Genomic DNA, 14,258 nt, shown 5'->3' with positions numbered 1-14,258 from the left:
TTTAATGATGCAAACACTTTGCAAAATGAAAAAAGGCCTCTTGGTACTTGTAGATAATGAGTATACGACATGTTACATAATGTCAGACTAAGGCGAACAACATTGTTCAGATCATAACAGTGTGGTGCAGTTTAATTTTTAATCTGTTTTTATTACAGAAAAATACATCAGATACTGGCACCAGGACCGAAGAAAAATAACACCCTCAAAAAGACTTCTGTGTGGTACAAATCTCATCTTGTCAATGCTGTGAAACAGGGTGGAACCACATCTGATCTCCCCAGCTCAGGCAGCCATGAAAAGATCAGATCTCATCCACAAGCTGAACATATCCAGCCGTATCTGGGTCAAGACTTAAACAAATCCTAATTTCTGAAGCTTTGTCTCTTAACCTTAAGATGTGCGTGAATGTTTAGATTCTAAATATTAATACAAGACATAACCATTGTTCTGTAGAGGCACCAGCAGCTAAATCCCTCCTGTATTACATTTGGTGCATTCATACAATTACTGAAATTATGCTGTGATCATATCTGCAAATGTGAATGTCACTAAACGATGTCTTCAGCCTAAGTAACAGTTTGTTAAGGCTGTAAAAGACTGTCAGCATGATTGACATGTGCAATTCAAAATTCACATCCTGTTTTGTGATTTGAAGAAAGCAAAAACAGCCAGTCATGCCAGTCAGTGCATTATAGGAGTCAGAGATCCCTCCCGCTCTGTGAAACTTTAGACATGGGTGCTCCCGTAGCTGTCAGTTATATCTATATGAAAAGACAGATAATGTAAATCAAGTCAGCTGTAATGTAAATACAGTTTCAATTTCTGGTTTCACTTGTTTAGGAGTCACTCTACAAAGACAACACTGCAAAAATAGATAATTATGATTTCACTTGATAGCTACAAAGCTAGCTAGAGGCATAGCTGTCATGGATGGTATACAGTTCTAACCATTCTCATGACATTATGTGAGGGTACTGTTCACGATATTTACCGTGGAGAAGCATTGTACCCATTTAACAGAAGGGATCTTGTTCATCCTCAAATTTTTCTCTAAATGGCTATAAAAAGCTCTCTTGCGTAATAATTATATATATATATATATATATATATATATATATATATATGTATGTATGTATGTATACACCGATCAGCGTCAACATTCTGACCACTGTCAGGTGAAGTGAATACCATCAATCATCTTGTTTTAATGCAATGTTCTGATGGGAAACCTTGAATCCTGGCATTCATGTGGATGTTTGACATGTACCACCCACCTAAACATTGCAGGTCAAGAAACCCCCCCACCCCCCATGGCAATAGCAGTCCTTGATGCCCGTTTCCACCCTCAGCAGGATAATGCACCCCGACACACCACTAAAACTACTCGTTAGTGGCCAGGGGAGCATGACAGAGCTAAGCTGTTCACCCAGGTTCTACACTCCCTAGATCCAAATCTTACTGATCATCTGTGGGATGTTCCAGGATAAGTCTGGTCTAGGTAGGTCCCACCCTGCAACCCACAGGACCCACCGGATTCACTACCACCATCCCAGTGCAGCAGGACATCCCCAGAGGTCCTGTCTCCATTTCTGCCAGTTGACCCACCTTGATAGTATTCCAGATTCATTGACATACAGCAGTTTCTTGTCTTGACCGTGGTGGTCACAAAGGAATTCGGGGATCGCAGTTTGACATGGATTAAGCAGCACTCCAAAATACTACTGGAGCTTCTTTGATGTTCAAGTTTTTTGCCTTTTTGATGATTTCATATTCTCTGAATGCATCCACGATGGACCTAGTGAAGATGCACCATCTGTTAGAAGTCAGGAGACACGTTGTGGTCTGGACATCGATATTAAACACAGACCAGAGTGTTCAGAGAGGTTTCGGACGATCACAGATGATTTGACAATGATTAAGTGATGCTTAAAAATGCTAAATAGAGCTTCTTTGACATTTTTCAACTTTTTTGCCTCATTAACACCATTCCATGATTTGATCTCATCTGAATTTAGCCACCGTGCACCTGCTGAAGATACAGCATCTGTTAGAGGTCAGGAGAGATGCTGTGTTCTCCACTCCAGAGACCATAATGGGCCATGAGGGACTAAAACTATTCTCAGTGGAAAAACTGGACCTCTGGCGGGGCGCTGAATACACCAGCTCCCCTACTGCTGACTGAGAGGAGCTGAAGGAGACAGCTGAGTCTTTACATTTCAACATTTTGGCTATTTTCTATGATCCTGCACTTCTCTTCCTGGTCATACCAAATATAGTGATGATGCTTTTTAAGCTTTGAAAAGACTGGAAATACACTGCAAAGGATTTATCAGTGCATATTTTACACAAGGACAGACACAAGTGTTTCACCTGAGAGCACAAATTGGGACTGTCATGTTGATGTATGCTGCTTGTATTAACTAGATTGTTTCAATTTTATAGCTTACACATGAAGCGTCCCTGCTATGACTGAGACTACATTATTCTGAAGGGCAAAATACAGGGCTACTGAATGTCATTTTTCACATCTTTGAGTGAAAAACACACATACACACATACCATAAAAGTATTAATATGACAGTCTTGAATGTCATCGGTCGCTGTTTGGAGAACAACTGTGTTGTCAGAAGGTAAATGTCACTACAATTAAAGCTTTTAAAGAGGGAATATAAAGGTCAACCGAGGCTGCATTTACATTGGCTTTTGCCATGTTGTGATATTGGCCTGGAATCTGTTCTCTCAGGAAGCACTCTCGTTTTCAGATTTGTGCTTTAGAGTGTATCTGTTATTCCATTAGCAGGTTAGAAGAATTTAAATGGCCAATTTTCTCTTGCATTATTGATAGTGTCTCATTGTGTGCAGGGTCAGTCTAACGGATAGCCAGACAAATCTACCACTTTGCTATTTCTGACCGCATGCCAGAAGCATCTCCAAGTGGCCTCCTCAGCCTTATCGCTGCTCTGTGTGTGTGTGTGTGTGTTGGAATACGAAGGGGTCTCCACTCCTTATCAGTTTGTCCGTTACATTCTTGTCCCCAGCGGTTGGACAAATTGCCATTTATGGCTAAAGAGAGAAGAGATACAGTGTAGCCCCCGCTGTGCTCCACTGACCCTTCAATGCACCAGGGCTTTATAAAAACCCACAGAGGCCTGGATGGTGAGTAAGAGGTTGATAGCTTTTGGTAACCCACTTCTTCCACTGTGTTTTATTGGTATTTATCCAGAACTCTTGTTTGAGAAAAAGTCTTGCTCTCTGGGGCTTACTGGCAGTAAGAGCAGGGGTGTATTTTCAAACTGTGTGTGAAGGCTGCTGTGTTTCCTCACTATGGCATCGCTGACTTCTTCCGGCCGCAGATCCTCCTCATCGTATCGCTCATCATCACGCTACAGCACTTCCAGCTCATATCGGTCTGAAGGATCTCTGGGTGGATCATCTGATTCTCTGGATGCTCTTTTCGAGCCTTTTCTTGACTCAGCTGATCGTTCCAGTCTGTTTGGAGATGAGGGATCTGCAGGACACAACTGCCTGGCCCCCTTCAGCAGACACAGCAGATCCTCTTATGGACATGCTGGTAAGTGCAAATCCAGATTCCCAATTATTTACTATTGCTACACTGTCAAATGTTATGCTCTCAGACCGAACACAACACAGTTTACATTTATAGTGCGGATAAATTTAATGTAAACCTTTTTAGTTGTATTAAAAAAAACATCTCTGTACCTCAATTTCAGGCAGAGGAAGACGAAACACCTTCTGGTTTTAAGCTGCTGTCTGTTGATTTTGTGGGATGACAGCTGTCGCTGGCAGATTTCTTCACCTAACTATACAACAGATAGCACCGTTTACTCAGAGCAAGGGTCTTCTGTGGGAGTCCTGGATGCTATCAGAGTTAGATCTACTGTGCATGTGTTTGGACTGTGGGAGGAAGTTAGAGCTCTAACTGAAAACCACACAAAAAAGTTAGTTAATGATGTGGTTGGTTAATGTGACTGATGTAAGCTAGTTAGCCAAATATACACTGTATTACACTGGTCCTGATTAACACACTAAAATTCATGTTTTGCATGTTTAGCCTTCCGTCTTCACTTCTAAAAAGACAGCTTTCAGTTCTTCTGATGGATTCGAGCATGCTTTTTCTGTGAATGGGTCTCCATGCTGTATAGTGGCACGAGCCTTGTGAGACTGCACCCAAAGACGTTCCAAATTATCAGCACTCTGCCAAGGAACTCAGTGGAGTCATACGATCGGCGTACGTTTGTCTGTCCGTCTGTTATTCTGTCTGTGCACAGCATTACTCAAAAACGAACTGATTTGGATGAAATTTTCAGGGAAGATCAGAAATGACACAAGGACCAAGTGATTAGATTTTGACAGTGATGCAGCTTATAGTCTGAATCCACGGATTTGTGACAGATTTCTGTATCACTGTGAGATAGCGGCAGGGCGTCACTGTAACCATGACAGCAAGTGAACACTACATCAGCTGCCTGCTGATGATGTTGGGTACATCTATACGAAAGGTCCACATTCTATGTTGCCGTGATTTCTGATAATCAGTAACTAATAAACAAATGCTCCATTTCCAAAACGAATGCTGCATTTGTAACAATACCATATGAGGGAATGAACAGCCTTGGTGGAGTACTGCGCTCTCTGAGTGCTTTTCTTGTATATAATTGTCATTGCAACCTCCATAACATTATAGCCAGAAAGAGGCTAAAGGAAAGCAAGGAGCAAACAAAAAATCTCGCAAAAACACTAAAAACAACCCCAAATCACAGTGTTGTTGATGTGCATACAACTACAACTAACCTCTCTGGAAAGTAATTTGTTGGAAAATTTTACCAATTACAATGACATAGAAGTTTTATACAGGATCAAGATCACAGATGGCCTTAGCAAATATTACACATTTCCAGAGGTTCACAGGTTAATACTAGTTGTTCTATAAACTGTGACTAAAAGGTGGACGCAGCCATCGTGACATCACACATTGGTTTGTGAACCATTGGAGCCTTAAGTTTGGAAATTGGTTCCAACTTGATCTTTAGAAACTTGACATGACCATCAGGAAGTGGATCTGACTGAGAATTGGAGGACAGTGGTAGACACATAGGTAGCAACTCATAAATCCCACGGAAACCCTGCTCTAAAGCATGCCCTGCTTTATTGCCTATTGTCTCTGACTTGGACTATAATTTTAAAATATACATCATGCTCTATGGAAAGAGACTTAAGGCACTGAGACCATGGGCTCATAAGGAAAACGTTCACTGAGGGAACAAGTCAAATGAGATGTAGAGTCATTTTCTCATAGACTTCTATACAATCAGACTTCTTTTTGCAACCAGACGTGTCGTCCCCCTGCTGGCTGCCTTACAGACTACAGAATTGAGGAGCTTCCACATCAGCTTCATTCTTCAGACCCAGAGGTTTTGCCCATCTTTTGTATACAGACTATACCAGTCACTGTTCCGGGAAAGGCTCAGGCAGTGGAGGGTTACAACGACAAATTATTCAATAAAAGGTCTTGTTATCTAGATGGATAAATGTTATATTCTGAAAGAGGTAAAAAAGTCGGCAGAACTTCCCCATACATAACCACTCTGAGGCAGGTTGTCATGGGTACATTGGTGGCACTTTTCAAACCATAGTGTGCAGCCTTTCTCATTCATTTTGTCCATCAGGAAATACGCATTAATATCTGACAGTACAGTGGGGGGTTGATTGAATGAAAAATGCCACCAAGAAGCAAAAGACCTGTAGCTCAGAGAGAGTAATGAGCCAGAGCCATAAGAGCCTCTGTATATTGTGAGAAAAATCGTCTGCATGGCTCCAGACTGTGTCTACTGGGCCACATAAAGAGCCGAGAGCAAGGTGGGAAATATAACGGAAAAGGTGAAGTGCTAATATAAAACTCAGACTCACATGAAGTGTTAAAACTGTTCTGTTGCTGCACAGAGAAGTTATGATCAGAATAAAAAAGGTTTATGAGTGTACAGACAGATTAATGCATGATCAATAATCAGGCCTAAAATTTGATTTCACTGACTTGGAATGTTTCAGCACCTCTACGAGCAACCAGACAACTGGTGACTCACAATTTTACAGTTTCACACCCAATAAAATAAGATGATGTACACGTGACTGATGAGTTCACTGAGTCTCTGTCGCACTGAAAGACTGTTTCCTTGCAGCAGGAGCAAGCTTCAGCCTCAGGTGGCTCTTAATGACCTAATCTTGATAAAAAAAACATGAAAGCACTCATGAACTATATAAGGAGGCCCAGAATGTTCAATATTCCACAATTATTTACAGCATTATGAAGTGCACAATTGTGCAAATGCATTGTGTAGAATGAATATAATGCACAGATAATTTGTGAAAATGTTATTTCACTATTTATTAGGAACGCGCTGGAGTTATGTGATTATCGGCATACGTTTGTCTGTCTGTCTGTCTGTCAGCAACATTACTCAAAAACGGACAGACAGATTTGGATGAAATTTTCAGTAAAGATCAGAAATGAGACAAGGACCAGGTGATTAGATTTTGGCAGTGATGCGGCTTAAAGTCTGGATCCATGGATTTGTACAAGAATTCTGTGTCATTGTGAGATAGCGAAACAGCGTCACTGTAACCATGACAACAAGTGAACACTACATCAGCTGCCTGCTGATGATCAAATAATTGGAATCCTACTACAAATCCACCACTGAGGACTTATCAGGACTTATAAATGAAATAAGGAACAATTGATTAAGTTGTGGGGGGGTTTCTGAGTCCCATCAATTCCCGCCACCTGCTACATATTTAGGTCATGCGATTCGGTATCCACATATAACGTACACATGCACAACACAAGCCTATATTCACCGCAAAGTCATTTTTAATTAAAGATTTCATAGATCGGAAATGATGCAATGGCTGAGCAGCCTTGGCGGAGTACTGTGCTCTCTGAGTACTTTTCTTGTTTACCATTACAATTATTTTAACATTTTATTGCAATTAGCATAAATGCAGAAGCTTTTCTTTTAAAATATTCTTTTTTCCCCCAATTTCCAGTTACTTTATTTGACTTTGTATGTCCTAATGACTGTGTCTGCATCTGCATCCTTCATCCTCAGCTTCTCTTTAGCTAAAAAGCTCAGTAAGTGCCACCATTTTTAGTCAGTTAGCACATGTTCGTTCAAGCATCAATGTAATCAACCAGCTGGCTGCTGCTGTAAATAAACACAGTGCGCACAACAATTTGTCCTTTAACTGAGCCGAAGAATACATCACAAATAACTACCAGGCCAGCAGTTTGTGGGCCTCCTGTGTGGCACAAATGGCAAATTAGTGAGCTGTAATGAAAAATAACACCTGGAAACAAGTGTCTTCAGGAGAAATGCCATTACGCAGTGAAAACCCACATTATCAAAGGAAAAATGAATGAATTATGTATGCAAACAACACATCTAAAAATTCATGATAATGAAAATGAATTGTGTTTGGTGTCACAATCTGACAATGTTTTTGATTTTACATTTTATTATTTAAATTATTCTGTCTGTTTTTTTAACACCTCGAGTCTCTCTTATGATGTGAATTATGGCCTCATGAGGATGAACACAACAACATACTGATGACACACGTGTACACTGTGTTACAGATATACAGATAGTGTTCCAGGCTTATTCCAAAAAACAGAACATTTTCATGCATTGTGAAATTTTACTATATATCCCAAATTTTACATACAAAGTAATTCTGTAATTAATATTTTTCAAACTTTTAAAAATACATTTCTATTAATAACATGCTTCGTGTATTCACATTAACATTTCTGCACTGTTACCTCATGTTTCTACAGCAGCAAACCTTTTAAGCGCTCCCTCTGTTTCCTCCACAGCTCCTGTAGGTGGCGCTGTGACGGGCCGGCAGAGCAGCACAGGCGGGGTGAGATGTCTGGGAGACGGTTACTGCATGTCGGCTGACGTCAGCCAGTTTGAGCCTCATGACGTGGTGGTGATGGCCTACAACCACCAAGTCGTCATTCACGCCCAGAAGGTGTGTGTGTGAGGGTAGATTAGATTAGGTGTGTTATTGTACTTCTGACGGTGTGACTGAGGACTAGCAGAGAATTTGTGAACATGACTGAAGGGTATTTTTACACACACATTCATGTTTGACTGACGATGAGTCAGAGGTTAGAATGAACTGACTGATGCTTTGACTGAGACACTTGTGAGGGTACAAGAGGTTGTGTTTTTTTGTGTGTGTTAGTTATAGAATAATACTTAGACATGCAGGTGGATCATCATGAAATCTGCTCAATGCTTTTGTAGTAATAAAATTCCTCTAACTAGTGGTGGGATGCGATTAAAAAATAATCTAATTAATTAGAGGGTTTGTAATTAATTTATCACAATTAATAACATTTTTGCCAAATAATATTTGACACAATAAGCAACGTTTTACCAATTCAGATACATTTCGGTTGACAGATGAACTAATGAGTAAACATATACGAGTTTATAATTTGAAATTTATAAAATTTCAGAATGGGACAAATAGAAAAAAAGATTTTGATGATTTAAACCCTGGATTTAATTTTCCCACTGCATGCTACAAAACATCAGCAAAAGTAGTTCTAGGACCTTCAAAAAGTTGAAAATCCAGAGATTCATTCTGTTTTCATAGCTTCTAGGTTTGATAAATGGTGTCATTTTGATGGTTATTTTTTTAGGAATACAATTTTTTATTTATATAAAACAATGCATAAACGAAAAGTTCATATTTAAGTTATTAAAAGACAGACAGACAGACAGACAGACAAACAAGCGGCAATCGTCACGTTACTCTGCTAAAGAGGCGGAGCTTCGGCTGATTAATTCTCTTTGGATGGAGGCATCATTGTGGAGAAGATCACTCCCATCCGAGTACAAATGTTTCATCACAGAATAAAGGTGCACATTTACACCAGTTTTGTATTGATCTGCTGGCTTCTCTCTACGAAGACAAGTCGACCCAAAGCATGTTTGCAAAATGACCTCACAGCAGAACAGAGCCATGAATCCTCTCACTGCAGGGGTCAAGAGCTCGGATTTTCTTTTAATTTTCCACTGCTCTGTAGCTTTAAAGTTAATGCAGCAAAAGTACAGTATTTGACTATGAAATGTAGTGTAATTATAAATGAGTGCAGTTAGAATAACTGGACTGAATTTTCATAGTTAGTTGCCACCACCAATACTGAGCATCATAAGTGGACAATAATTAATGTCTCCAGCCAAAAACGGTTGCAATCACTGAGTTAATCAATAATGTACATATCTTTAGTCGCAGCTGTCCTGTACATGCCACCGCAGATAATAAGACAACATCAGTTCCTCCTCATAAACCAACAGTGATGGATGGGCTCTACAGTAAATTCACAGACAATGAAGAATCCATCATGTCAGACGCGTTCTCTGAGCTGATCTGCAGATGAGCGGGATCTCCTGTCTGTCCCGCCTTCTCACTCTGTCTTCTTTCACAGTCTGACATTAATCATGTTTAAAAGGTGATGGGTTAAGTGGGTGAACCACGTATAGGGGCTGGTCTCCGACGCAGCGGCCCGGGTTCGATTCCTGCTTGTGGCCCTTTGCTGCATGTCTTCCCCTGCTCTTCTCCCCGTTTCCTGTCACTCTCTCAATTAGCCTGTCAAATAAAGCCGAAAAAGGCTCAAAAATAAAATGTATTTTTTAAAAAAGGTGAGAGAGCAGAAGAAGAAGTAGGAAGGGCCTCTGCTGCACTGCAGGACCATCCTTTTAACGGGCATCAGCAGACAAATTGGCCAAAATCCACAACCGTTCAACTCGCCTTGAAGCCCCTTAACAGCTAAAAGTCATCTTCATAGAGACCTAGTCAGCGCTCATTTTCTTCTGTCTTCCTCTGTTTTTTCCTCTCTCTCTCTCCACCAGCTGAGCAGGGCTGACCTCTTTTCTTCTTCCTCTTTCACTGCTTCTCACCCTCTTTTCTCACCATGGCGCCTTCCTCGGCCTTGTTGCTCTTCTCACTTTCTCCTCCCGTCCTCCGGTGTTCTGTGACCTTTCTTTTCATCATCTTTTCTTGCCTCTGTTTACCCCTCACCAGCAGCACGCATCAATCCCTCCTTCTCCCTCTGACTTTCTGTCTCTGTCTTTCAGGTTATGGATGATGGGAGCGTCAGTGACACATTTACCCATAAGTCCCTGTTCCCAGAGGATATGGACCCCCTGTCCATCAGTGGGACCCTTAATCCTGACGGTACTCTGGTCGTCAGTGTTCGCCGGATGATGACGTTTGCCGGACCGGAGCCGCTGGTTGTTCCCACCTACCGCACTGAAGCACATCTTTGACTTGTGTCCTCATAGACCTTCACATGGCAGCTAAAATAATAATATTTAGACTTTTTTTCTAGTTTTGTCAGTGAGGTTTGATCATTTATCAATTAATCAATCAGTCATAGTTTATTTGTATAATCCTTTACAACAGCCTACAATAATTGTGACCAAAGTGCTTCACAGTTAACAACAGGAAAATAACTCAAAAACAATACAGTAACTTAGAACAGGACAAACAATCACACCTGCATTCACACCTACAGGCAAATTTAGAACAATCAATTAACCTCAGCATATTTACCTCCGCCAAGGAGGTTATGCGATCGGGTCCATTTATTTATTTGTCTGTCTGTGTGCGTGTCTGTGGACAGGATTTCTAGGAAACTACTTGTCGGATCTTCATGAAATTTTCACCAGAGGTGGATCTTGGCCCAGGGAAGACTCCATTTAAATTTTGTGTTGATCCGGATAAGGATCTGGATTCTGGAGCCGGATTTAGATTTTCCAACTTTGTATCATTTCTCCAGAACTAATGAATCGATGGGAATGTAATTTACAACAACGTTAGATCTTGGGGTTCTCATCAATCTTGCCTTACCATCCACATCTTCCCTTGGCGGAGGTCAGAAATCTCGGATTGCTCTTGTTTTGGACTGTGAGAGGAAACCGACGCATGCAGGAAGACCTCGACAAGGCCAGGACGTGAACCAGGGATCTTCTAGCTGCAAGGCGAGAAGTGCTAACCACCACACCACTGTGCAGCCTGTAAAACATACAATAAAACAATAAAATAAACAACAATAAAACAGCACGAAAATATAGCATCTAAAGAAATAAAAGTAAGAAAATTTCACCAAGCCGCTAGGTATGAAAAGCCGTTTAAAACAGGAAGGTTTTGAGTTGCGATTTAGAAAGACCCAGGTCAGTGACGGAGCTTTTATCAAGCTTTCAACAGCAGTATGTAGAATAAAACCTGGATTAGGTCTGTGTCAAGCTGCAATGATATTTAACTCCTATAATTACTAATTTATAATATTAGTAGGAGTGATTTTAGTGGTGCTCTGATCTTGCAGGTCATAAAAGAGCCGAATCTCCTTTATTCTTAAAAACAACCTGCTTTCCATAAATGACAGTCACAGATCATGATTTGAAGGACGGTCATGGATCTAAAGGAAACAGGCCTTTTAGATTTTGTGTCTTCCTCACCTTACTAATGATCACTCTTTCTGTTTTGCCATGCTATGTCTGTTTTGTTTTTATCAAAAATAAAAATAAAAAAAGCTAAAAAGGAAAGACAGTCCCCAGATTTAATTTCACAGTGTGTTTCTCTTCATGAAAAAGTGGTCGGGTGTCCAGCTCTGTCCACTCGCCTCCAGCCGCTGATAATAACAGAAATAAGTGAAATCTCATGCCTGCCATCAGTCATCTCCTCCACCTGCGTCTGCACATACACAACTTTGAATTACAAAACCTGTGGGGGTGCCTGAGTCCATAAACTTTACCAATAAATGTCCAACTTCATCATGGGTCTGGCTCTGATTCACACGCTGATCTATGAGCTCGTGACAGTTTGACTGCGGCACCCATGAAGCACAGACGGACGTAAATCAAACACCGCATGAAATACAGAGGAACGATTTCTTCCAGAAAAGAGTTCATTTACAGTGAAGTTGTGGTTTATGCTCATGCGAAAACATAACTTAAAGCACCGTTAATTATTGTAATTGATTTTTTAACCAGGCAGCAGTAAAAAAAGCTCTAAACACAATGACACATTGTTACTTTTACAGCTGTGTACTGTGTGTACACTGAACATGAGAGAAGCTTTACAGTCTCCTCCAGCCAGATCTAACTAATAGAAACTCAGCTCTGTGTGTCAAAGTCACATTGATGCTAATTTTCCAATGAAAATAATCGGTAATAATTTTGATATAGCTCTTCCCTGGCTGCTTCTACAATGTGAAGATCTTTCTTCACTCATCAATCTCCTACTTTCTGCAGCTCAGACACACCAGCTCACCTCTGACTAAAATACTGTAAAACTACTAAGTTGCAAGCTGTAATCTTAGATAATTCAGCCATACATGGTCAAACCAGAAGCCAGTTCTGAAGAAGAATAATGACATAGAAAGTTCCAGAAAGTTAACAGGATTGATTCCTTTGGTGTGTTACAGATGAAACCCTAAAAATCTGAATCTGTGTTTTTGACATTGTCACAATACACTGCAGTTGCTTACTTTGCTCAAAATGTGTCTTCCAGCAAAAAACAAAACAAAACACACCATATGGAAGAGTGTCTTTAACTGTATTATGTTTCTGAAAAGTGTAAAAAGAAACACTGATCATCTTGTTACCTTACAAACTTGCATCCTAACATTTATGTTCTTTTGACACGTACCATCTATCCACCATTAGTTACAGACAAACCACATCCTCACATGGCAACGACACGACCTGTATTTTAAAGTGTTTTACAGTTTACAACAACTTTTCTATCTTCCAAGGAGAGTGAATGAAAACACTGATGTATACAGCGATCAGCTACAGCGTTCTGACCACTGACAGGAGAAGTGAATAACATCAATCATCTTGTTTTAATGCAACGTTCTGATGTGAAAATCCTGAGTCCTGACATTCATGTGGATGTTTGACATGTACCACCCACCTAAACACTACAGGTTAAGCAACTCCCCATAGCAACAACAATCATTGATACCAGTTTCCATCCTCAGCAGGACAATGAACCCCGACACACCACAAAAACTGCTCAGGAGAGACCTGGGGAACATGACAGAGCTAAGATGGTCACCTGAGTTACACACTCCCACAGATCCAAATCTGACTGAGCATCTGTGGGATGTACCAGGATCAGTCTGATCTAGGTTGGTCCCACCCTGCAACCCACAGGACCTACAGAATTCACTGCCACCATCCCCAGAGGTCCTGTGTCCATGAACCACTGAGTCAAAGGAGTTTTAGCAGCATAAAGGAGACCAACACAATATTAGACAGGTCCTCAGTGTTCTACTTCTGTAATGTTGCTCTGTTTCTATTGGTTACAACATTAATTACATCACTCAGATCTGAGGACAAGTTCAAAAAGTAATTTCATTTTTCTTTAGTACGAATGCTAATGTTAGCTCATAATAACAGCATACAGTTCTATAGGTTTAACCAGCTGATTGTAGAATTACAGTAGCAGCTAAAAAAAAGCTTTCTTTGGTGGTTTGACTTCCATCCATAACTCCACGCAGTTTCCCCCAAAGGCCCGTCTGCACCTCTTACCAGTGATTCCATCAATCAGCCTCCAGTGCAGCAGGTACTTCCTCCACTGTAGCAGTCAGTGGGAGCAGCAGGAGCAACACCTTTATTTAATATTCAGCAGTAGGAGGGCGGCGTCAGCACGGACAGACGGCCGTCCACTCAAGTGCGTCTAGCCTCATTCATCACCAAATGCACATGAGCGGTGTTAATGAGGAGACATACCGCACAGCTTTCTTTTAGCCCTAGCTCATCCTTCTGTGTCTGTGGTGTAGTAAGAAACACAGCAGCACTGTTGGTGTCACATCACTGCTGGTATGAAGCTGCAGTCAGTCTAAGGTGGATTACAGATTATATGGAAGCAACAAGCTGCAGCGGAGGCTTAAAAAACCTAGCAGATGATCCCCACACACACACATATGCACAGACACACACGTCAGCAGGCCCACATCTCTCCAGAGAAGGTCTGGTGTTCCCGACTCCAACTCACCGAGGGACAGAGCTGCAGCCTACTTAACGAATGAACTCGTTATGCTCATTAAGCTTTTACCACAGCACCCTCCACACATTACAGCCCAGATGCTCGCCTCACTTTCACAAAGAGCAAAACACCAGAATCAAGAAAGAGAGAGAGAGTGTGTGTATACG

At 41.0% G+C, this 14,258-nt stretch overlaps 1 protein-coding gene across 1 annotated transcript; it reads left to right on the top strand.

The window, feature by feature from the left end:
* The first annotated feature begins 3,296 nt into the window (after positions 1–3,296).
* LOC110971780 (heat shock protein beta-7-like) lies at positions 3,297–11,507 on the top strand. Its single transcript, XM_022222185.2, has 3 exons — positions 3,297–3,574; positions 7,907–8,055; positions 10,173–11,507. The coding sequence occupies exons 1-3, from the start codon at positions 3,328–3,330 to the stop codon at positions 10,362–10,364; spliced, it is 588 nt and encodes a 195-aa protein (XP_022077877.1). The 5' UTR covers positions 3,297–3,327; the 3' UTR covers positions 10,365–11,507.
* Positions 11,508–14,258: the final 2,751 nt, after the last annotated feature.

The sequence above is a fragment of the Acanthochromis polyacanthus genome, chromosome 13 (genome assembly GCF_021347895.1).
Source record: "Acanthochromis polyacanthus isolate Apoly-LR-REF ecotype Palm Island chromosome 13, KAUST_Apoly_ChrSc, whole genome shotgun sequence".
Lineage (NCBI taxonomy): Eukaryota > Metazoa > Chordata > Actinopteri > Pomacentridae > Acanthochromis > Acanthochromis polyacanthus.
Note: the sequence above shows the minus strand (reverse complement) of the source record. Positions and strands in the feature narration are given on the sequence as shown.